Genomic DNA, 25,912 nt, shown 5'->3' on the forward strand with positions numbered 1-25,912 from the left:
AGGAAATATTTATCTGTATTTATTACATTTCTTGTGAACATTAATGTGTGCCTCATCCTGTCCTGTATTGCTGTGGTCAGATACTCCATTTTCTGTTAGACTGCATTCCTCTGTGTCAGCCTGTTTCAATGGACACTGTGATCATAACAAGGTCAGGCTCCGTATCATATTTCAGCAGGGAAGAGATATGGAAGTGCGAGTGTGTGTGTATGTGAGCCTATATTTTGAATTCAGCAAAGTAGCCTTCAAAGCCACAAAGTATTTTTAAAAATGCTAGAAAGTTTTGTTTTTTGTTTTTGGCCATCATGGCCAGATGCAGTCATTTTACTTGGCAACAACAACAACAACAACAACAGTAACATGGATTCATAGCATTAATGTCACAAAGTGAGCAAAAATAAGGATAATAATGTATGGATTATTATTATTATTGCTAGGATAATAATGGGTAGTGCCTTTCAATAATCTGAAAATAACATGCCTATATCCCATGAAGACATAGCCTGTTAATGTTGCTAGAGCAATATCACAACAGTGCTCACCTTGGCCAACAGTGACTCATAAGAACACCAATACTGTGACCACACTCACTCTAACGTTGGTATTAAAGAGTTGCATTTTAATGCACAATCTTCAACTTAGGGACGAAGATATGTGGCAGACAAATGAGATTTCTCATTTTGTTGTTAAATAGACACGTTGATATCGATGTACTATTGTACACACCGGGTTCATTGCTCTGACACCAAACAGATGGTTTGTGATGCAGTGCGCTCATGGTCAGGTCAAACTTAATCTCACAGCGGATGAGTACACCTTCAAGGTGAGACAACGTGGCATTACTGAGGTGTACACAGACAGCAGTGTACCCCTTCCCTCTCTCTCTCTTTATCTATCTATCTCTCTCTTTCTCTCTCTCTTTTGCACTCCCGCCAGGCTTTTAGTTTCCACGGCAACAGCGGCAGTCCGTCTCAAGGAAGTAAAGTGTGATAGGCCTTTGGGGAAATGGTCCCGTGCCTGTCAGGACAATACGGCTTGAAATACCAGCCAATACCAGGACGGTGGACTGAAAGAGAGTTTGGTTCTTTCCAGGGGTGTGAGAGAGAGCGAGAGCGAGAGCGCTGTCTGTGCACTTTGCCACCAGTCCAGCAGGTTCTGAGCTGGTCCACAAGCCCAGCTCTGTTTTTGTCTGGCCCTGAAAGGAAGAGCGGATCATCTTTCAGTAACACAGTGCTGCAGTTCAGTGATTGTGTGACACGCTGCTTTGTCTGTGCGGCATTGTTTACTAAATCACAGCTTAAACCAGCCCAGGTACTCCACTGCCGTAAGGCCATTTATAACTTTAACCCCTGCGCTCTGGTGTTCCCTGCATAATAAGTTCAGGTCAGCACTGTTGACTGATAATGCGTTTAGGACTCTGAGGCAGTTGGTAGGTTGTTATCTTTTGAACTTTGAATTCTCTAGTTGTCAGTGAGCAGTATCTTTTCATCAAAAAGAAAGACATTGACGGAAGTCTTCTCTGCTCTCACATACCGAGATAAAGGAATGGATGTAAAGAGAGACTATAAAGGTGTGCATAGAGGCCCATCCACACTAAGAACGATAGCTATAAAAAATTTCTAACTCAAGTGGCACACCGCAACTATAGTCATGAACGATTGCATTGGGATCACTCTCAGAGTGCTTTTGTCCAGCTGCATGAACGATAAGGCATTGACAGCCAATCAGAATCCAACCAACCAACCAGGGCGTCACATGCCAAATGGCAGAGGCTGTTTACTGAATATTATCTTCCAGTAGTTGATGCTCACATGGTTATAGCTATAGCTATAGTTATTGGTGTGGATGGGCCGTGTCTTTTCTGTGGGTTCACTGGATGTTTTAGTATTGTATGGTGTTGTGAGCCTAACTCCGATGTCTGCTAAACTTCCAAGGATGTGCCTTACTAATAAACCAATCTGTTGCTACTTCTGGATCATGATAGTAAATGGTTGGCATTTATATAGTGCCTTTATAAGCACTGTACAATTGATGCTTCTCATTCACCCATTCAGACACACCAACGGCAATTGGCTGCCATGCAAGGCACCAACCAGCTTGTCAAGAGCAATTAGGAGGTTAGGTGTCTTGTTCAAGGACACTTCACTTTGACACACTCAGGGCGGGATCGAACCGGCAACCCTCCGACTGCTGCTCTTACCGCCTGAGCCAATGTCGCATATAATCCTTTGTAGCTGGGGCTATAACCAGAGATTACGATTCAAGCCAAATCTAAAACACTGACCTACCATACATTGCGGGCTAAAGCTGGTTAGAACCACTCATAATGTTATAGCGGGCATCTTGCAAGCCTCAAACTCTGGTGTTCAGGGGGAGAGATGACTGTGCTAACCTCTGCACTAAAGATTCATTCATCAGCAACAGAGGTCAGGCAGCCTCAGGAGCGTATCGCTAAAACACTGCAGGTCACAAAACTCACTATTTATACCTTCCCAGATGCTGTTGAAAGGGGCCGGGGATTTATTTCTGGATTCTCCTGTTATTTGCTTGTCCCAGTCATTTCCAGTGTGTAATGTGACGTTACTGCTAAATTCCTTCATAAGCACCTGAATGGCAGCTGAAGACTTCCTGTGTACCATGTCTAACCCTCCTATTATGTTTGGGGTCAATTTGATCCCACTCATCTCTTTAAAACGGGTTGACCCTTTTTTATATTGATACTGCATAATTTTTCTAATTTGGTGGGGTTAAATGGAAAAAATGCAACATTTCATATTAGACATCTCAACAAAAAGATAATGCTATGTGAAGTCCTGTACCAACTTGGCATGCAAATGTGTTGTGCAGTGTTATTTTGACCCTCTGTAACTGTATAAAATGTAAGAAAATATACAACTATATGATTCTGGTGGCACTTTCCCATGCAGGTGCCAAACTTTCACTACCTGTACCTCAGCATGAGATGTTTCTCACAGATATTTCATATTTATGGATAAAAGGCGAGTAATCTGGGAGACAATAAGGAGGCGACATGTAGTGTGTCAACATTATAATATTCTTGTGTTTATTTCAACTGTCAGGTCATAAAATCTGAACATAATAGGAGGGAGAGAAATCTAAAAGTGCAGCTACATTAGTGTCTACAGCCAGTTTAGCTGACTGGAATAAAACCCTGTATACCGACCGCCCCTACCCCCCCCCCCCCCCTCTCCCATCTAGGAACGGCATCTTGGGTCGTGATTACTGGATGCTGCACTCTGATCCTCATGTTACCTCTGGCACGCTGTTATTTCGTGTCACTGTTTGAACTATATACGAGCGAAGCGGGGCTTGCATTCAAAACTCTGGCAGTCGATGCCTCATCAACGCTCAGCGTGCGGGCCAATTACCCACCGGCTAAACACTCGCCCGAGACTGCTGGTCTCGCTGAGGGGAGTAGGGAGTAATGGAGCCGTTTGGAGGGCAGCCATTATGTGCAGGAAATCTCGGCGTCCGCTCCATTGTGCTGCATGGGATCGATGCAGTAAAGCGGTTTGCGCAAGGCTTGCTCGCTGCAGTAAAAAGGTTCGGGTCTCAAAACTGCAGGGAGCGATGAGCGAGTGGATTTCTCTGAGGGTGCGGTTACGGACGTCTGGGCTGAGGGTGGAGGTGGAGGTGCATGAGCGGGGGCTGCTGACGGGGACCGCGTTCGGCGAGGAGCTGGTTTGCTAGCAGAGACGCAGTGCGACTTTTTTTTAGGGTGGAAATGGAAGCACACAGGCCCAGATAGGGCAGCCATGGAAAGGCTAGCGTTCTCTCCTCCAGTATCCCATCAGACATTGCATTGTGCTGAACTATTGGTCATTGTTTCTTCTTTTCCCCAGATGATGACAGAAGGCCACCCCAACTTCCTGTCCCAGAACGTCAGGTAAATTTCCAATACCCATTAAGCAGAGGCTGGTGCTCCGCGTAAGTAGGCAGTATGCTCCAAACAACAAACAAGCCTTTTGAAGTACAACCAGTGGACATGTTGCCGAACACCATCGTCGGTGTACTCAGAACAGAGACATGGTGTTCGTTCATGGTGTCTCTCCACACCTAGGAAGCACACAAACCTATTGCACACTTCTTTGTATGTTGCTTTGCACAACTTGACATTTCATGGAATGAAACTCGTTGTTCAAGTGTATTGCAAAAGTACATTGCAGTGAAAAAGGATTTTCCCCCATTCCTGATTTCCTCTATTGCATATTTTTCCACAGTAAATGGTTTCAGATCTTTAGACAAAATGTAATATTAGACAAAGGGAACCAGAGTAAACACGAAACACAATATTTTAAATACAAATTAAATATCCAGAACAACGTACAATAAAGTGCAAATCATAGCCAGGGACAAGTGCTCTGAAAACTCTAGATCTGATAGATAACTTGAACCCTTGTAGATTAATCCGGTGAACTGACCAAAAAGTAACAATAACAGTTTTGGTAGCTAGAAATAGTAGAATAAGTATTCTAAGAACACTAAGAATAGTAAAATAATTATACACAGTGCAATAATGACAGCATATAGCATCCAACATACATGGCTAAATTAAAAATTACAGGGAGGTAGGGAGGGGAGGAGAAAGGTGCGTCTTCAGTCTGCGTTTGGAGGTGGTCATTCCATCACCGTGGGGCCAGAACGGACCGCAGTCGTGACCTGGAAGTGCAGGTGTAATGGGAGGGAGGTGCCAGGTGTGCTGAGGTAGTGGATATTGGAGACCAGACTGGATGAGTTGTGTGGGTCTGACAGCGATGCCAGTAGTCCAGTCAGCAGAGAGTTGCAGTAGTCCAGGCAGAAGAGAGTTACAGTAGTCCAGGCAGAAGAGTACCGTTGCTTGGACTAGGAGTTGGGTCCTGTAGGTGGTGAGGAAGGGACGAATTGTCCGGATGTTGTAGAGGAAGAATCTGCATGCCCAGGTCACTGCCACAATGTTCTCGGAGAGGGAAAGCTTGTTGTCTATCACCACTCTGAGGTTCCTTGCACTGGGGGATGAGGTCAACATGGTGTCCCCTAGTGAAATGGACAAATCAGAGAGGGGGAGGTTAGAGCAGGAACGAAGATTAGCTCTGTCTTACTAGGGTTGAGCTTTAGATGGTGGTTGTCCATCCTGCTCTGGATGTCTCTCAGGCAAGCAGAGATGCAGATAGAGACCTGTGTGTCAGATGGGGAGAAGGAGAGACATAGTTAATCAGCATAACAGTGATATGACATACCATGAGCAGAGATCACAGGGCCAAGAAGGGGACCGAGGACTGAGCCCTGGGGCACTCCTGTGACAAAGGGACTAGTGGCTGATACTGTACCGGCCCAGGTAACCTGGGAGGCGCAACTGGAGAGGTAGGACTCAATCCAGTCTAGGGCTGTGCCGAAGATCCCTTTTGCTACCAAGGAGGATAGCAGGATGGAGTGGTTGACTGTAGGCTGCAGAGAGATCTAGAAGAATCAGGACAGAGGAGAGGGAGGCTGCTGAGCCAATGTTACCCTGAAGTCATCAGCAGTGAAGGAGGACTTAGGTGGGGAGGAGGTGTGCTAAGGAGAAAAGAGAAAATGTGTGGGGTGGTGGGGGGCAGTGGCAGGGGAGTGATTAGAGGCGCTAGTATACTTGAAACGAGACATGAGGCAGTTTTTGCTGTTCACAAGCAGTTTGTAAATAATTGCAACCAAACACTTCCTAGAATTTGATATCAGTCTTTCACATTGCTGTGGACAAATTTTAACCCACTCTTCTGCTTTAATAAAGATACATTTGTAGGGTTTTGAGCATGAACTGCTCTTTTCAGGTTCTGCCACAGCATCTCTATTTGAGTCAGGACGAGACCACTCCAAACAAAACTTTAATTGTGATTATTTTCAGTCAATTAGATGTGGACCTGTTTTTTATATTGATATTTGATATTTTGACTCATCTGTCCATAGAACATTATCCCAAAAGTTTTGGGGATCATCCAGGTGCTTTTGTGAGATGAGCATTGATATTTAGTGGTGGTTTCGACCTTGCTTCTCTCTCATGAATCCCTTTTTTGCCCAGTCTCCTTCTAAAGTCATTAACACTGATACAGCTGAGGCTAGAGAGGCCTGCCGGTCTTTGGATGTTCTTCTGGGATCTGTGTGACCTGGATTAGTTGTCACGGTGTCATTGTATGAATTTTGGCAGGCCAGCCACTGCCGGGAATATTCACCACTGTACTCCATTTGGAGCTATGGCTCTCACTGTGGTCCGTTGGAGTCCCAGGTGTTTATAAATGGCCTTCTAACCCTTTGCAGACTGATGTACTTCTGTACTTCTGATGTTCTTACTGATCTCTTCTGGAGTTGCCATTGATCACGGCAGACCAACGCTATGAATTTGTCTGACTTAAAGCAGTTCTGCAATGAAACCTGGGCTAAAATACCCCCACGGCAATGTGAAAGACTAATACCAAATTATAGGTGTTCGATTGCAGTTATTACTGCTAATGGTGGTGCGACAGCTTTTTCACAGGGGTGATTTGGGTGTTTGATAACATCTCTCATTAAAGAAATTAAACGGTGACTTAAATGTGCTTTGTGTTTACTCAGGTTCACCTTTTCTAAGATCTGAAAACCGTGCTGTGTGAAGAATACGAAAATAATAGAGGAAATGTTTTTTCATGGCAGAGTATTCCAGCCAATCAGGACCAACCCTGACACAACAAACCATGTGACATTCAGATGGACCAGTTGCAGACAAGGGGAGGTCTGCGGACTGATGTGCTGTTTACGTTTGTGAACAGGAAACGCTGCCTCGTGTCTCGTTTCGACTACACCGGCTCCTGTCATCAGTCCCCCTCCGCCCCACACAAGCTTCCATACGCGCGGATAGAATGACAGTATACACTTCAGCTGGGTTACACATTCCCCCTTTTCCAAAATAGAAAGTCGAAGATTGAGGTTTCGTTTCTCCCCGTTTACTGAATTTCCTTGCTGCTGGTAAAATGACATCACCCACCCTCCCCACCACCCCCCCCACCCCCCCCCCCTTTAATGGCAGATGGTGCAGTCCCTGGGTGTGGCGATCTACCGTGCGCTGGACTGGGGTCTGGACGAGAGCGAGGAGCGGGAGCTGAGCCCGCGGCTGGAGAGGCTCATCGAGCGCATGGTTGGGGGAGAGGCCGGGAACGGCACTGCGGACGAGGGCTACAGCGGCCAGGAGGAGGAGGAGGAGGAGGAGGAGGAAGAGGAAGGGGAAGGGGGAACGCTGCGTGCGGTTTGCTCCTTCCGCCAGGCGATGGCGCTATGCGCCTCGCGCCTCGCCAACCCCGCGCTGGCCCCGGAGCACTACCAGGGCGTCTGCCGGGCCCTGTTTGTGGAGACCCTGGAGCTGCAGACCTTCCTCGCCAAGATCCGAGATGCCAAAGAGGTGTGTTTGTGTGTGTGTGTGTGTGTGTGTGGGTGTGTATCTCAGTGTGTGGTGTGTGTCTGTGTGTGTGTGTGTGTGTGTGTAGGTGTGTATCTCATTGTATATCAGTGTGTGAGTGTGTATGTAAAGTACATTTTCCCTGGAGGTTTATGGGAGATGAGTCGGGAGTCTCTTGTGAAACAAAAGCAGTATGTACCAAACACTTTCCCTTGTGCCAGACACATTTGCCCCAAAGTTACAGGCCCATTGACTCAAAATTGATATGAGACGTGGTGAAGGTTTGGAGAAGTGGATTCTTGTCTTATTTCAGCCCTTTAGATGTACATGTAGTTGATGGCCACTGATGGCAGCCTTATATAGTATCTCACTGTACCAACCTCACCACAAATTAACCAACTAATTAGAGAGCAACTACAATCAGAGGTTTCAGGTGGGCTTTTAATGACTACTGGCATAAGCAAATGATGTATTCATTAGCCTACATGAGAATAGTCTGATTACTAATTACTCTCTAATCAACTTGTACATTTTTCAGATGACACTGTATATTTGGGTATGTATGACTGCCATCACCGTTTTACTGATAAAAGCAAATATGCCAGAATGTTAGGATCTTTCCGCAACATTCAAATTTTTTATTAATGGATAACCCCTAGAGATGAGCCATCTCGTTTTCAAGGGGGTCCAACACAGAACATACAATACAATACAATACAATAGTACAGTACAACAAACACAGTCACGTGCGGGACACTCAGTTAAGAGCATCGAGGGGGCGCCGAGAGGCAGGGGCTGGGACAGGCGGTAGCTCGCCTCGCGGTGGACCGCCACATCTTAACTGAAAGGGTGGAGGGCAGACTTTTCCTGACGGTAGTTAATAATTTCTGGAGAAGGTGCGAGTGAGTGTGTGAGTGAGTGTGTGAGTGTGTGAGTGAGTGAGTGTGTGAGTGTGTGAGTGAGTGAGTGTGTGAGTGTGTGAGTGAGTGAGTGAGTGAGTGAGTGAGTGAGTGAGTGAGTGAGTGAGTGTGTGAGTGTGTGAGTGTGTGAGTGTGTGAGTGAGTGAGTGAGTGAGTGAGTGGTTTTCAGGGCGGTGAAGGGAACAGAGGGTGGGCCTCAGTGGAATGTATTTGTGCTGCAGTTCATTGTCACTGCGGGCTTACTGTGCATGAGAACCAAAGCAGTCAGGACGCTATTTGATACTGGATACGAGTTGAGGAACAGTGGACAGGCCTTCACCTAACCTCAAGCTGTACTCCACTTCCCATCATGCACCTCTCACCCCCCCCCACCCTTCATGTGCTGTTTGCCATGCACTGCATATAGGCCCTGACCCCCTCAGCTCCCCTTCCCCAAACGTGCTGCAGTGTGAAACAGAATGAACACTGCCCCCTTGTGTCCTCCCTTTGTATCACAATGAGTCAATGGAAGAAAAAAAAAAGTGTATCTGGGCTTGAAAGGTACAATAGGTAATTTCGGACAGTCAAGAGAGGTATAGCAGCAACAAACACCTTCAAACTACAACACTGTTTATCCCTCCCCCTTCTCTGTAAACGCGCTGACGTTGAAACGCCATTGGCTGTGGCAGTTAGAACCAATTTTCAACCAGTGAGCTTGAATTATTGCGCAGCAATATGATGTTTTGGTATCATATATGATGAAGTGCCGGCCTGTCAACTGTATATTTTGAAACCCAAATTGAAGGACTATAAATACAGGCAGAATTTGAGTCAACGTGTCAGTGAGGCTTTTTCAATGAAAGGAAGGGATTTACGATGGTCTTGTAACAATGTTTTTGTTACAAGTACACGTACAAGTGCACTTGTAAGTCGCTTTGGATTAAAAGCGTCTGCCAAATGACTAAAATGTAAAATGTAAATGTTTTAACACAGAAATCTTACCTATTGTACCTTTAAATTCCAATTTACTCAACTGGTGCCCCAACTCACTGCCATATCTAGGAGTGAGAATGATCAGTGATCACGGTGGTAGTGATCATTGTTAATTATTCTTTTTGTGTGGGTGTTCAGTCCAGTGTTGATGATTTGTTTTTTTTCCATATCTGAAGATGCTGAAGAAAATCCGGACTGAGGATCCGCAGGATGACAGATGCACTGCTGAACTGGATGCCCTGAAACACACGGACTGGGTGAGAGATCGGGCGTCATGGACACTGTGTACACACACAGTAATGTGTGCACAGTGATGGATGGACGGATGGGTGTGTATGTGTGTTTGGGGAGGGTGGGGATTCACACACATCCGGGTACATTCAGATGTGTGTATGCCCATGCGATGTCTAGGCACAATAGGGTGTGGGTGTTAATGGATGAAGGACGTGGCATCAGTCCATGTGTGAGTGCATATGGTATATAGTGTGGGTGTGTGTGTGTGGTTGACAAAATTTGAATAAAAAACAATACGTACTTGTTTTAGATTCAAACACTTTACTGTGCTTGTTTGCCTGATACAACTGAGCCAACCAAAAGGAGCATAAGGTGGGGTTTGCAGTATTTAATAGGTTCCAATACATGAGACATGCTCAGTGTTGCAAATACCTTTCCAGAGTTGCGTATACGGCCCAGGTCTGGTGGTTGACACGTGCTGTATGTGCGTGCTGTGTGTGTGTGCTGTATGTGCGTGTTGTGTGTACATGTGTGTTGTATGTGCCTGTTGTATGTGTGTGTTGTACGAGTGTGTTGTGTGTATGTGCATGTTGTACGTGCGTGTTGTGTGTGCATGTTGTGTGCGTGTTGTATGTGCGTGTTGCGTGTTGTGTGTTGTATGTGCATGTTGCGTGTGCGTGTTGTACGTGCGTGCTGTATGTGTGTGTTGCGTGTGCATGTTGTATGTGCGTGTTGCGTGTGCGTGCTGTATGTGTGTGTTGCGACAGGCCCGTCTCTGGGTGCAGTTGATGAGGGAGCTGAGGCAGGGGGTGAAGCTGAAGAAGGTCCAGGAGCAGCAGTTCGATCCGCTCCCCACAGAGTTCCGCCTCACGCCCTTCGAGATGCTCATGCAGGACATCCGGGCCCGCAAGTTCCAGCTGCGCAAAGTCATGGTGAGCTGAACCGAGCCGAACCCAGCTGAACTGAGCCGAACCAAACCGAACTGAGCCGAACCAAACCGAACTGAGCCAAACCAAACCAAACTGAGCCAAACCAAACCAAGCCGAGCCAAACCAAGCCAAACTGAGCCAAACTGAGCCAAATCAAACCAAACTGAGCCAAACCAAACCGAACCAAACTGAGCCAAGCCATACTGAGCCAAACCAAACCAAACTGAGCCGAAACAAACCAAACTGAGCTAAACCGAGCTACGGCGTAGTGCTAAGCCGCATTCACTGCACAGTATTTCCCCTATGTGTCAGCCTCTGTTTTTGCATGTTCCCCCTCCCTCCCACTGCCCTCCATTTTGTTTATTGCTCCAATAATCTCTGATGAAATGCATTGAGCTATTGGCACCGCCATCATTAAATGTTCATTACTCCTGAGCCTGCTTTCCATTATACCCCAGTTGCCCTCTTGACAAGGTGCTGACTTGTTACTTCTAATCCTTTGCACACCCGCTATAGATACTAGTTCTTTAGGTATTTATGAGCCTAACGAAATTGTGCATACACTGCAGAACCCTTTAAATCACTAGAATGAACAAGCCAGTGTAAGATGTCAGTGTGGTTTGGTCACTGTGATCAGTCGATTTCGCTCTCCGTTTCTCTCTTTCTCTTTCCCTCTGTTTCTCCTCTCTGTTTCTCTCTCACACTCTGGTTCTCCTTCTCTCTGTTTCTCTCTCACACTCTGGTTCTCACTCTGCCTCTCTCTCTCTCTCTCTGTTTTCTCTCTCTGTCCCTTCTCTCTCTCTCTCTGTCTGGACCTCCTCTACTCCCTCTCTCAGGTGGACGGTGATATCCCCACGAGGGTAAAGCAAGACGCCCACGAGCTCATTCTGGACTTCATCAGGTCACGCCCCCCACTCAAACCCGTAAGCCTCCATTTCACCCCCTCCCACCATCAGATGTGATGACCTCACAAACCCCATGGCATCACACATCAGCTACGCTTCAGCATGCTGCCTGACCCTAATGCGGTGGTGCACAACGAGAGCCGATCCGTTTCCGGAGTTTGTGTCAACTTCTGCCCTTAATTATTCAATTAACTCAATCATATCTTATCTGACATGTGTATGAGTACCGACTGCTAGTGTATCCTGATGAAGTACAGGCTTGAACCAGGGTAATTTTATAGAGCTGTCAGCAAATTAAAAACACGGCAATTTGTTGGAACAAAAACCAGTACGCAGACCGGAGTTGTGCACCCCTGCCCAACCAAGACCAATTTAATTGTATATTTACCATGAAGGGAGTCTGTAACATTAGAAACAGTTTCATATTTGATCTAAAAACAACTACCAGTATATTGCAACATATACTGTACAAGTATAGTAAGCAGTGCTAGTACATTAAATTAGTGCAGTGTTGATTGCATCTCACACGCAGTGTTGTTGTTTGGTGTTTTCAGTGTGTGTTTGGTGTGTGCAGAATAGCAGTGTGTGGTGTGTCCATGTTTGTCTCTTAGTCTAGCCGCGTTCTCAGCGTGTTGGCTTGTTAGCATGTTCACGTGTTAGCGTGTTCGTTGCTGCAGTGGATGTTCATCTGTGTGTGCGGTGTAGTAGTCCTCCGTTCAGGCTCTGTGTGTTTGGCGTGTTCAGGATAGTGGTGTGTTAAGTATGTGAACACACTCTTTGCTCCTAGGTGTCAGAGCGGAGCCTCCGCCCCCCCCTACAGGAGCAGCAGTCCCTACACGAACGCATCCTGGCCGAGATCAAACAGGAGCGCAAGCTTCGACCCGTGGAGCCGCCCAGCTCCAAGAGATGTGCGTCATGCTCTGTCACACATCACACTCTGTCACACATGTCACACACGTCACTCACATCACACACATCACACACACCACACACATCACACACACCACACATCACTCACATCACACTCTGTCACACATCACTCACATCACACACATCACTCACATCACACATCACTCACATCACACTCTGTCACACATCACTCACATCACACTCTGTCACACATCACTCACATCACTCACATCACACACATCACCCACATCACACAGATCACACATCACTCACATCACACAGATCACACATCACACTCTGTCACACATCACTCACATCACTCACATCACACACATCACTCACATCACACTCTGTCACACATCACTGACATCACACACATCACTCACATCGCACACATCACACACATTACACTCTGTCACACATCACTCACATCACTCACATCACACACATCACTCACATCGCACACATCACACACATTACACTCTGTCACACATCACTCACATCACTCACATCACACACATCACTCACATCGCACACATCACACACATTACACTCTGTCACACATCACTCACATCACTCACATCACACACATCACTCACATCGCACACATCACACACATTACACTCTGTCACACATCACTCACATCACACACATCACTCACATCGCACACATCACACACATTACACTCTGTCACACATCACTCACATCACTCACATCACACACATCACTCACATCACACACATCACTCACATCACACAGATCACACATCACAGACATCACACACATCACTCACATCACACTCTGTCACACATCACTCACATCACACACATCACACACATTACACACATCACCCACATCACACACATCACACCACACAGTCACACACCACACACCATTGTCCATGTCATTTACTCAATTAGTCAGTCACTGTCCCTATCACACTGTCTCTCAATTAAATAGCAGTGGTAGTTGCAGTAATTATTAACAATTTTTACAGAATGAATGCACATAGAAATATTGCATAACAATATTAACGGAAAAGGTGTATGCTGAAGCTTTAGCTTATTATACCTACCCTTTTTCATACCTTTTTCTAATAGTCAACCCTTTTACTACTAGGTGTAAGGCTATACAAAAAAATAGTAAATCACTGACACTGTCGATCTCTGTCTCTCACTCTCAATGAATTAGTCTGTTGTTGACACTTTCTATCAATCACTGTCTGCCACTGTTATTTACTTCACTGTCACCATCAATCACAATGACTAGCTCTGTCAGTGTCTCTCACTGGTAATTACGATCAGTCACTCATTCACTGACAGTCGCTAATTACTTTCAGGTCTGTAGTCACTGTTCACTACTGCTTCAGTGTCAATTACTAATTAGCTAACTACTTTCAGTTCCTGCTAAGCAAGCATTGCCTGTCACTCACTGTCAATCATTATCTCTCCCTGCACTTACTTCCATTCAAATTGTCACTATGATGCTCACTGTTAATGACTAATTACTGTCACTTACCGTAAATCACTGTCATTTGCCCATCACTCGTTGTTGTTTCCTGTCAGTCAGTGAAACTCTCGGTCACTGCATATCTGTCACTGTCACAGTCGATCAGTGATTTTCGGTGAGTTTGTCTGATAGATGTGGCGTGTGTAGCATTGTGATATTTTCTTTAGTGTGTTTAGTGCAAAAGGTAGTGCGATGGTTACCTGTGTGCGTGCGCATGTGCATGGTGGTGGCAGATGACGTGTCGTGTGTGAGTACTATGTTTGTTATACATTTTTACTGCTTATATGTAGCATGACGGTCAGAGACGATGTGTGATGTGTGTTGTGTCAAAGATCATAAAAAAATGTGGTTTGGCTATTAGGCGAGGTTTATTGTGTATTGCAAAGTTGATATAACTAGCCATTTTCAAACTCAGTCTCATTCTGTAAATACAGAAGGAGCTTTGAATTCTAACAACCTGCTCTTTTAAAAAAAGTTTTAACCCTCCTATTTTGCTTCAGGTCAATTTGGTCCCATTCAGTATTTGACATCTCTTAAAACCTTTTTTTTTTCTTGATACTGTGTGACATGTCCTAATTTGGTGTGATTAAATGGTAAACATGCAATAAGCATAATGCCATGTTTTTAAAAGTGCTGCACCAACTTTGTATAAAAAGATGTCATGCTGACCCCAAGCTCTGTGACTTTTTAAATCATAAGAAAATATACGACATTTCTATCTCAGATTTTTCAATAGTAAGAGGGTTAGCCCTTACTATTTATACTGTAACCCTTACATCTATTGAACCCTTAAGGCCACATTACTGTATGTCAAAATCAGCTAAAATGCAGAAGAAATGAAGAATGGATCCCTGATAGGGCCCGTATTCATATCCAGGGGTTCCACACACGTATGCTTTCATTTTCTGTAATGCCACAGAATGATATAATTTATTTACAATGAGCATTTGACTGATTACATTAGACTGACAGACAGGTTTACCCAATATTACCTTCAAAGCTGAAAATGTGGGCATCTCACAGACACGTAACTATTTGTGGAAAACGAAGAGTTTCAAAAACAGAGCGAATGGCGTCCGGCCAAACCGTCATCGTGTTCATACGTCTTTAATGAAAACAAATATGGAACAAGCTAAGTATACATTTTGAAGGCACATTTTGAAATTGGCTGGAACAAGCAGCAGCATAGGCATAAACAGGGCCAGAGCTGAGTTTAAATCCACTGAGAGACCCGTAGGTTACAAGTGTGCGTGCGACGCTCACAAACTGTGAGAGGGTAACTGTGAGCGATTCTCTGCCCTCAGCATTCGGTTCCCTGCCCTGTCTGCTCCACACATGCCCATGTGACGTGAAGTCCACTTCCTGTATTGATCTGTCAATCACGGATTCCACTGTCCGCCCCCCGTCCCGACCGCGGGTCCTGCTGAAGGCTCCCACGCTGGCAGAAATGGAAGAGATGAACATATTTGAGGTAAGGGGAAAAATTACATTCCAGTTACCTTAGAATTACAGTCATTTAGCAGACGCTCTCATCCAGAGCATCCATCCATCCATCCATTATCTTAGCCCGCTTATCCTGAACAGGGTCGCAGAGGGGCTGGAGCCTATCCCAGCATACATTGGGCGAAAGGCAGGAATACACCCTGGACAGGTCGCCAGTCCACGCAGGGCACACACACCATTCACTCTCACACTCATACCTATGGGCAATTTAGACTCTCCAATCAGCCTAACCTGCATGTCTTTGGACTGTGGGAGGAAACCGGAGTACCCGGAGAAAACCCACGCAAACACGGGGAGAACATGCAAACTCCGCACAGAGAGGCCCTGGCCGACGGGAATTCGAACTCAGGACCAGAGCAATGAAGTGCAAATCAGAACCAGGCAGAGGTGTGGTGAAGACCCTAGAGGAAAGTACAGTTCCAAGTCCTAGAGTGATCACATAGATAAAAACTTGAACCCTTGAAGAGTACCACCGTTGGCAGCTAGAATACCCCGAATACTAAAATAATAATTACAAAAGTGCAAATATAACCTATAGCATACACATGGTTAATTATAGCAGTGAGGTAGGGAGGGAAAGGTGCAGCCTGAAGAGGTGAGTTTTCAGTCTGCGCTTTAAAGTGGTCAGAGACTGCCGTTCTGACATCCACAGGAAGGTCATTCCACCACCGTGGGGCCAGAACAGACAGCAGACAACGATGGTGTGCTGCTGTCTCTACAAAGCAGATAACATAACAACAAAAACAGGCCATTCAGCTCGGCAATGCTCCGCTTTCCCTATCACTAAAGTGTACCTACAGCTTTGTTTGCCTAAAAGCCGAAATAGTATCCAGCTCATTGAAATGGATATGAATGTAATGGATCTTGAAATATGAAGCACTACTTAGAATATAGACCAGGGCCTGTCTTTATAAAACATCCGAGCGAGTGTTAATCTAGCATCTGTTTTGCCTTTTAGCTTCATAATCAAAGCAGACCTCAGATATATCATTGTTTTGGATTCAAATACTTTTCTATGCTTAACTGAGCTTGTCTTGTGTATTGGAACCTATTAAATACTCTAAAAGAAGTGCAAACCCCATCTTGTGGTCCTCTTGGTTGGCTCAATTTCACCCGGCAAGATCAAGCACAGAAAAGTTTATGAATCCAAAACAATTATGTACTTGACCCAGGTCTGAATCAGAGGTCAGTACATTGCAGGGTAAACATGATCCTACATCAACATGCCAATGTGGCTGTATTGGAAGCCGCATACTTGGCATACAGAACTACTCAATTTCAAAGAAAATAAATCTGAAATTTAGTATGAGTAGTGTGTGGTTTCAAACACAGCCTAAGACTTTGTGCCCAGGGCTGTATATTTAATCTTTTTGAGAATAGAAGTTATGTTTCATGCTCAGTGATCACTTCATTTGGTAGACCTGTACACCAGCTTGTTAATGCAAATATTTAATCAGCCAATCATGTGGCATCCACTAAATGCATAAAAGCATGCAGACGTGGTCAAGAGGTTCAGACCAGTTTTTTTTCCAGCAGTTTTTCAGACCAAATGTCAGAATGGGGAAGAAATGTGATCTTAAGATAAGTGACTTTGACCGTGGAATGATTGTTGGTGCCAGACAGGGTGGTTTCTCAGAAACTGCTGATCTCCTGGGATTTTCACGCACAACAATCTCTAGAGTTTGCTGGGAATGGTGCGAAAAACAAAAAACATCCAGTGAGCAGCGGTTCTGTTTGTAGAAACGCCTTGTTAATCAGAGAGGTCAGAAGAGAAGGCTCCAGACTGGTCAAAGCTGACAGGAAGGTGCATCTCTGAACACACAATGCATCATTACTCTAAGCGGATAGGCTACAGCAGCAGAAGACCAATAAGTCTAATAAATAGCTCATTTACCATCATCATAATTGTAACGGTCTCTCTGACCTTCCCTCTGCCCCTCTTCCTCGCCGCTCTGCGCCGACAGGACGAAGATTCCCCGGACGGCTCGGAGCTGCGGCGGACGGAGAGCTCGCCCACGCCCCTGAAGCGGGACCGCTCGTTCTCCGAGCACGACCTGGCCGAGCTGCGGGGAGCGCTGCTGCCCTCGCTGTCCGAGTCCGGCCAGCTGGGCGGCGCCGTGGCGCGGAGGCCCGAACGCCCGCGATCGCGCACCCTGGGAGGGGGGGGGCCGCCCCCGCTGCACAGAGGTCCGTCCCGTTCCGGCTGGAATATGACCTTGTGTTTACATCGAGGGTGTTCCAACGGTCAGTCTGCTCACTGCTTCCATCGACGCTGCAGTACTCCTGCCGCCCACCAGGGGAGCTGTGGCTCGGATAAACGGAGGTGGATGTTATCAGGGTCGTATCAGAGGGCGACAATAGAGAGATGTCTAAAACAGACGAATTTGATCAGCACTTAAATTTGCTGATGTAGACCGTAGCTTTTATTTATTTATTTTTTTCTTTACAATGGGTCTCTATGGGAAAGTTTTTTTACGATGAGCTGTTGTTCTGTACTTTGAGTCCTCACTGGGTTCCCATGGGTAGTTGGATAGCCTACATTGTTAAGACATGAAATGGACGGTTTGCTTGGGTGAAATATAGCCATCGCTCTTGCGCAGTGTGTTGAAATTGAATGTTTTCTAAAAACAAAATACTATTTTGGAAAAATGAAATGCATTGCACTCGACTCCTTCAGGATGTGTTACACCTGGTCTGCCACCAGGGGGTGCTGAAATGCTGCCCACCACAGCTGATGTTTGTTGTCTGGTCGCCCACCCTCTCGCTCCTCTCCCCTGTCTGTGCAGCCTCTTTCCCGGTGCACGGCTGGATGCCTCCCTCTCCAGGGCTCCTGTGTGCCCCGCGGGGCTCCCTCAGTGCTGTGGAGGAGAGGGCAGAGGTGAAGGAGGTCGGGTCTCCAAACCAGGACAGCTTTCAACCACAGTGGATGGTATAACTGACAAATTTACTACACTGACAGCCGATCCGCACTCATATACTGACCACTTTACACTTCTATCCTGACCACTGTACACACTGATATACTGACCATTCTCATCATTGATATCCTGACCACTGTCTACACTGATATCCTGACCACTGATCCACACTGATATTCTGACCACTCTACACTGATATCCTGACCACTGATCCACACTGATATTCTGAGTTACCATTGAAAATGCAGCCCTGTAGAGTAGCCTACATTCCCATCTTTGTTGCTCTCTCTTTTTGTGAAGGAGGAGTTCAGTCACCCTGTGGAGAGCCTGGCCCTCACGGTGGATGAGGTCATCAATGTACGCCGCGTGCTGGTGAAGGCTGAGATGGAGAAGTTCCTGCCGAGTAAAGACCTGTATAACAACCTGCGAAAGGGCAAGGTGTGACATCACATCCTCTTAAATCTCCCTTGCTAAAAAAACACTCATTGCTTCTTGGATGCGAGCCAATCGTTTGGTTTTTTTGTTTTGTTCTCTCTCCTCTTTTACTTATCGTTTTCTACTTCAAGAAATGTCAGAAGCAGATGTGGAAACTCCAGGTTCAGAAAGTAAAGGAAAGTAGAAGAAAACCATGGCAGGACTTTTACTTTCTGTCCCCTGGACTTCCCACCTCTGGTCCGAAGTGTACAGTATGTGGTTTAGAGACGGGGGTAGAAAGGTAGGTCAGGAAAGGTTTTTAGTTATAATTGGGGTCACTAGATTTAAAGCTACATGAAAATCTATATCTTAGTGGGGACTCTTGTTGTACAGGGACCAGCAAAAGGGAGGGGGAGGGCATCTGTCAGCAGGGCAAAAGAGCCCGTCGAGAAGTGGACAGATGTCATCCACAGTTTGATCGATGTATGTTTCTGGATAAACTCAAGTTACAAGCATGCGATCAATGGAGGGGCCGTCCCCCACCACTGATTACATGGTTCAGACCTTCCATTAAAACTCCCACCTGAGCCTTGAAAAATGAGTTGGGGCAGTTGGTATTCTGCTGCACGATTCCGTTCCCGGTACCGCAATTTCTGTCCCAGATGTCTGTACCTGGGGACGGGCATCTCTCCAAGTTCTGCTGTGCTGGCAAAACTCAGGGAGTCGGACGCTTGTTGGTGCAGAGCACACATTCACTGCAGAGCAGGGAAGTGTGGGTGTAGCATGATCATGCAGGACCACTGTTGTCCGGTCATTTAGTGTAGTATTGATCTATCGATGTTAATGGCTGGGGTGGTGTAATGCGATAGCTGTCGAACACGTGCAACCAAAGAAGACTCTCCTGACCTCACTCTGGGGGATGACTGAACTGCTGATGAAAACTGCTTTTGGGGAAAAAAGGGCGATCCTAGTTATAAAATGCTCCATGGCCATTGAACACCAAAATGAATTCAGCAAGAGAATCTGGTATCACTACCTCTGTTCAAAAGCGTAAATGCATCTCACGCATAGCTGTGACTGACCTTAATTTGCAGAAATTGTTTCACATGGTAAATGCTCTGTCATCGACTTGCTCTGTGCTTTCTGGCCAATTCTCTCTTGTCAAATATAGCCTACTTTGTAAAATGATTATAATCTCAAGAGACTTTGGTTAAATAAAGATTAATAAGAAATAGCACGAGGAAACGAGGGGCACGGATATAGGGCGGAAGGATGTCAGAATCCCAACACACGCTTCACTTCACATAATGCTGATGAGTGTTAACATTGACACAAGGTGCATTACACAAGGCAGGGTGTCCCATGACATCCTGAAACATGGAACACGTTCTTTTTGTGAAGTGTTGTTTCAGCGTTGCGCTGTGCCTCTGCTTTTTCACCCAGGATCCACTTATAGAAAGAAGGATGGAAAAGGGGTGGAATTGGAAAGGGCGGCATCTGTAAAAAACAACAGTGCTTTATTGTCCTCAATGAGGACATTTCCGTTATGTTGTCCCTTATGAAAACATGTCAGCAGACACGTGCATTAGTAGACATAAAGTAAATACTGGACTCAGTCCTCACAACCAATCTGTCTCTGTCTCGGTCTCTTCCTCTCTCACTCCCTTCCTGTGTGCATCTGTCTTCCAGGTGTGTTGTTGCTGTAAAATAAAGTTTCCTCTCTTCTCTTGGCCATCAACTTGCCTGCTGTGTAAAAGGTAAATGAGACACGCAAGTCTGTAGTACGTTTACACAAGGCCCAAAGTGTATGAACCTGAGGAGTGTCCTAATTCTACTACCCTGCTGCTTTCTCCGTAGGTCTGTCTGTGGATCCTGCAGTGCCAAGGTACAGCTCCCTGGGGGCTCATTCCAATCTCTCTAACCCTCCCTGTGTCCTTGTTCCTCGCCCAACCTGGAAATCGATCGAGGTCCACCATCTTTAAGGACATTCCAACCAGTTAAATATTCCTTGAAGATGCATGGAGCTAGGTGGCTCCTGAAGAATTATTAAGCTAGGAAACATCCTTTGCATCCTTTATGGAAATATTTTTTTTGGAGTGATATTTGAATAATTGACCTGTGGATCTACCTCTCCCCGCCTGCCATGTCTGTAATTGATGTTTAAAAAAGCAAGAACATTCTATATGACAAATTTACATTTTCACAATTCCTCTGTCCGCCTGTCCGTTTCTGGCCTTGTTTCCCTGCGGTCTCCGATACCTGGAGTTAGGAGCTAGGAAAGGACGCAAGTAAAGGAAGCAAGGAGGTCAAAATAAGTGATTGGAAAGAGCCCTTTTTTCTCTGGATGGAATTGCTTTTCCTAAACTCTTCCTGACTTCCTGTTTTTCTGCCTTGCTCTCCCCCTTTCCTCCTCCCATCTCAGTCTTCATGTTCTGGGCTCCGTCCTGTCGTGCCCTGGCTCATCCCGTCTTTTCCGTGGTGATTTTTCTGCAGATGAAGATTCCCTCCAAGAAGATGGCACACATCCCGGTTTACACTGTGGGGTTCGAGAGCGCCGCGGGCAGCCACGCCCGGAGGAGCGAGCTGTTTAAGTGAGTCTGGCCTCCGGAGCGCCTGCTGTACACCTGCCCCCCTCTACCTGCCTGTTCTGCCTGCCTGTTCCTCCCTGCCTGTTCTGCCTGCCTGTTCCTCCCTGCCTGTTCCTCCCCTGCCTGTTCCTCCCTGCCTGTTCTGCCTGCCTGTTCCTCCCTGCCTGTTCCTCCCTGCCTGTTCTGCCTGTTCCTCCCTGCCTGTTCCTCCCCTGCCTGTTCTGCCTGCCTGTTCCTCCCTGCCTGTTCCTCCCCTGCCTGTTCCTCCCTGCCTGTTCCTCCCCTGCCTGTTCTGCCTGCCTGTTCCTCCCCTGCCTGTTCCTCCCCTGCCTGTTCTGCCTACTCCTCCCCTGTCCATCACCGCAACACTGTAAAAATAACACACCATATCTACCGTATCGGTGTTATTATTGAGTAAATATAACATAATATTATTGATTAAATTGATATAAGCATAATATTATGGATTAATCTGTTAACATACCTTAATTTTATTGTGTACTTTATAGGTGTGTAACATTTTACAGTCTACAGACCTGGGTCGAATTACTTGATTGTTTTGGATTCAAATACTTTTCTGAACTTTACTGAGCTTGTCTGGTGCGTTGGAACCAATGAAATACTCTTGAGCACAAAAATATATTTGAATCCAAAACAATGATGTATTTTGACCCTGGTCTGAACAGCTAAGGATGCAACGCATGCCGTCTGATTTGCTGTTGTACGTGCTGGGCTTTCCCATATCTGTTTGAATTTAGGAGAGGAACTAGAACCAAAACCAGAGAATGTCCCAGGCGAAAGCAAACCCCTGTGGCAGTTACATTTCTAACAGTACGACAAAACATTCATACAACAAATAAAATATTAACAACAAAATATTATGTAACTGGGGGAAAATTAAATATCGCTAACCTAGTATAAAAAAAACGCTTGGGAGTTCTATCCACTATCTGACATGCCATACCGTTGAAAAGAAGCAGTTGGCTGACTTGGAAGCATGGTTTCTAGGACTTGACGTTGAGAATTTGCAGAACATGTTACAGCAATAGGACAACTCTATAATTGCAATGAGGCATTCCAAATTATTGGGTAAGTCCAAAAATATTTGTGTGTATAACATTAGATTTGCATTGCAGAATTACTTTGTTCAGAGACGGCTTCGCTGTACATAGCAATCGCAGCGGCCGTGAATCTGCTGATGCAACAATGTTGGTGCCAAAAAACACAGAAAGGAAATGCAATCTCAACCATGCAGCTGCGCTTTACAGCCAAAAACTCTGTGGCCCTCGAACAACACTCGTGCTCATTTTATTCACTCAGCCATCAACATAATGATAGTAATACATGGTGCTGGATTGAAGCTGAATAGATCATGTTATACCATGAAGGATATTGGATTTCAGTAATTACCTTTCTTGTCATTAGCATTAGCATTAGCATGTGACTTATTGATTTATACAAGCGACTTGCGCAGCCCATATTAAATTGCCACATTGGATTTCCTCCCACTTTTACTCCGATCTATTCAAATATTCTCAGAACGACCAATCATGTCCGAGACACGAGAGGATTTGGTGCCCCCCCGTGATAACCCCGTTTGTCTCTCCCTCTCCCTCCCTCTCTCTCTCTCCCTCCGTCTCTCCCCCTCTCCCTCCCCCTCTCCCCCCCTCCCTCTCTCCCTCTCCTCTCCCTCCCTCTCCCTCCCTCTCCCTCCCTCTCCTCTCCCTCCCTCTCCTCTCCCTCCCTCCCTCTCCTCTCCCTCCCTCCCTCCCTCCCTCTCCCCTCCCTCCCTCCCCTCCCTCCCTCCCCTCCCCTCCCCCTCCCTCCCCTCTCCCTCCCTCCCTCCCCTCCCTCCCCCTCCCTCCCTCCCTCCCCTCCCTCCCTCCCCTCCCTCCCCCTCCCTCTCCCTCCCTCCCCCTCCCTCTCCCTCCCTCCCTCTCCCTCCCCCTCCCTCCCTCTCCCTCCCCCTCCCTCTCCCTCCCTCCCTCCCTCTCCCTCCCCCTCCCTCCATCCCTCTCCCTCCCCCTCCCTCCATCCCTCTCCCTCCCCCTCCCTCCCTCCCTCTCCCTCCCCCTCCCTCCCTCCCTCCCTCTCCCTCCCTCTCTCTCCCTCCCCCTCCCTCCCTCTCTCTCTCTCCCTCCCTCCCTCCCTCCCTCCCTCCCTCCCTCTCTCTCCCTCCCTCCCTCCCTCCCTCCCTCCCTCTCTCTCCCTCCCTCCCTCCCTCCCTCTCTCTCCCTCCCTCCCTCCCTCCCTCTCTCTCCCTCCCTCCCTCTCTCTCCCTCTCTCCCTCCCTCTCCCTCCCTCCCTCCCTCTCTCTCTCTCCCTCCCTCTCTCTCTCTCCCTCCCTCCCTCTCTCTCTCTCCCTCCCTCCCTCTCTCTCTCTCCCTCCCTCCCTCTCTCTCCCTCCCTCCCTCTCTCTCCCTCCCTCTCTCTCCCTCCCTCCCTCCCTCTCTCTCTCTCTCTCTCTCTCTCTCTCTCTCTCCCTGCCTCCCTGCATGTCTGTGCAGGTCGCTGCGGGGCCTCTCCCGGCGCTCGGTGGAGGAGGAGTTCCCCCACCTGTACGCGCACGGCTGCAGCCTGAGGGACGCGTGCGGGGACTGCTCCAAGTTCGTGGCCGACGTCATCTCCTCCAGCCGCCGCAGCCTGGACCTCCTCAACAACACGCCCAAGCGCGAGAGGGCCCCGCCGAACGCCTCGCCACGCCCTAACGCCTCGGGCAGGAAGTACATGTAGAGAGACGACTGACAAGATGCCGTCAATCCCCGTCCCCCCCGTCCCCTTTCCCCAATGGAATATTCCTTCATGTGTTGTGTGTGTGGGGGGAGGATTGAAGAGACACACATAGCCTTATCACATAGCTCCTCCCCCCCACCCCACCCCGCCCTCCACACCCCTGACCCCCTTACTCGCACGCTGCACACCTGAAACTGAGATGGTGTTGAGGGAGGTGGACAGGGGGGGAGGAGTTTAGACTGAGGGAGGAGCTGAAGGAGACGTTGTTGGGACATGTGGAGGGGTTGGGGAGAGAGAGAGAGAGAAAGAGAGAGAGAGTGAGGAACTAAAATGGTGGGAGGAGACAGAGGGAGGAAGTTTACGTTTGTTTTCCCCGGTTGCCACTGATTTTGAATGTATTATTCTCGTAAACCCATAATCCCCCCCTTTCCAAGCTGAAATGCCCCATGTCCTCAGCTAGCTCTCTGTTCACAATTGGTGATGTCACATAACCATGCCGAATTAGCCACGGAAAGCTAGAGTAAGCCTGGCAAACAGGAAGTCACGAGGTGGGCGGGGGGAGAGGGAGAGAGAGAGGGAGAGGCAGAGGGAGGGAGGGAGGGAAAGAGGTTTGGATGCCAGATGCTTTCGCTGTACAGAAACCAAGGACACTCCCTATACATCCAGCCTGACACCCCCAGCCTCCCACCACAGGCACAGACCAGCAGGCTGGTTCCCGCGCACCGGAAACGCGCCCGGGCAAATGCCCCCCCGCTTCCTCCCGGCTGACGCTGCAGGCCGATACCGTTTCCAGAATGTTCCGAGGTGCGCGGCGATGGGATTTGGGTCCGCGGCGCTCCTCTGCCGGAGGCGGTGTAGCGACAGGACCGCGTGAAAGTCACAGGACACGCAGGCCGACCTGGTTCTGAACGAGTTCGCAGTCCGACCTAGGACTCCATCTCACACCGGTCCTCATCTCCTCTGCCTCAGGGTCGCCTGTAACGTCTCCCTCCCCCTGGACCTCCTTTGACCCTCTCTCCCTCCCCCTGGACCTCCTTTGACCCCCCTTCCCTTCCCCCCTTCTCCAGATTTTCTTCTGACCAATTTTATTGTCAACACTCAATAAACCTCAACTGCAATAAAGCATAAGAACAAAAAGTAGTCATGCGACTCCTGTGTCTACAGTCCCTCTGTGATCCCTGGACCTTTCCCTAATGTAATCGCCTTTGCGTATGCTGTGTGTGGAGAAAGGAGTCCATCTGACCTGCCCTAAGCATACAGACAGGAAGCATCTTCCTACACATAAGTATATTATACGTGCCACATTACGCGGTTCAGGAAGTGATAAATGTGGGTGTGGATGTGCAAGATTGAATCATATCACGGGGCAATATAACTTATTGACCCACTTCTAGAGGCTTTTAGGTAAGGCCAAAGATCCGGAAATAGCACGCCTTAACCTGTGAAGCTGATGCAATCAGAGTTTGGTAATATCTTTCAAGTTTAGAAGCCTGTCTGACCATGACTGTGTCACTGGTCCTGTTCACAACTGGGCCCAATGAAGGCGGAGGCTGGTCGGATTAAAACATCTGATTAACAATGTTATCTGACATATGTGGTTTTAAAATGTAGTTGTAGTTAACAATAAATAAATAGCAATGTAGTTAATAATAAACTACACTCTAAGATGTAGTTTAGCCTTCATTCTCAAATGTTATCATTAGGTGATATAATACTCACATATAGGATACATTTCAAATGTATAAGGAATCTCAAAGTCAAAATATTCTGACACACATGCAAAGGGCCCCTGGAGCTACGTTTTCCCAACGCGTGCCTGAAGGTCTTGCAGCGGTGGATTGCTGTCAGATGTTGCTGAAGCAGCGGATCTTCAAATAAGCGCATTCCATCCCAGCGCCCCGCCTCCATCATGAATAACTAATTCCGGGATCTCGCCATTGGTTGGCGCCGTCATCCTGCTCCCGTGTCCTCACTTTTTT

At 47.2% G+C, this 25,912-nt stretch overlaps 1 protein-coding gene across 1 annotated transcript in view; it reads left to right on the top strand.

Annotated features, from left to right (window-relative positions):
- spire2 (spire-type actin nucleation factor 2) overlaps positions 1-25,073 on the top strand; it is a 28,918-nt gene extending 3,845 nt beyond the window's left edge. The window contains exons 2-15 of the mRNA XM_061245955.1: positions 3,864-3,907; positions 7,034-7,402; positions 9,468-9,548; positions 10,293-10,457; positions 11,291-11,377; positions 12,147-12,267; positions 15,082-15,248; positions 17,245-17,467; positions 18,067-18,209; positions 18,499-18,636; positions 20,302-20,369; positions 20,470-20,497; positions 21,106-21,203; positions 23,708-25,073. Coding sequence (XP_061101939.1) covers positions 3,864-3,907; positions 7,034-7,402; positions 9,468-9,548; positions 10,293-10,457; positions 11,291-11,377; positions 12,147-12,267; positions 15,082-15,248; positions 17,245-17,467; positions 18,067-18,209; positions 18,499-18,636; positions 20,302-20,369; positions 20,470-20,497; positions 21,106-21,203; positions 23,708-23,933 — 1,958 coding nt within the window. The 3' untranslated portion in view covers positions 23,934-25,073. The remainder of the gene's footprint in view (positions 1-3,863; positions 3,908-7,033; positions 7,403-9,467; positions 9,549-10,292; positions 10,458-11,290; positions 11,378-12,146; positions 12,268-15,081; positions 15,249-17,244; positions 17,468-18,066; positions 18,210-18,498; positions 18,637-20,301; positions 20,370-20,469; positions 20,498-21,105; positions 21,204-23,707) is intronic.
- Positions 25,074-25,912: the final 839 nt, after the last annotated feature.

The sequence above is a fragment of the Conger conger genome, chromosome 6 (assembly GCF_963514075.1).
Source record: "Conger conger chromosome 6, fConCon1.1, whole genome shotgun sequence".
Lineage (NCBI taxonomy): Eukaryota > Metazoa > Chordata > Actinopteri > Anguilliformes > Congridae > Conger > Conger conger.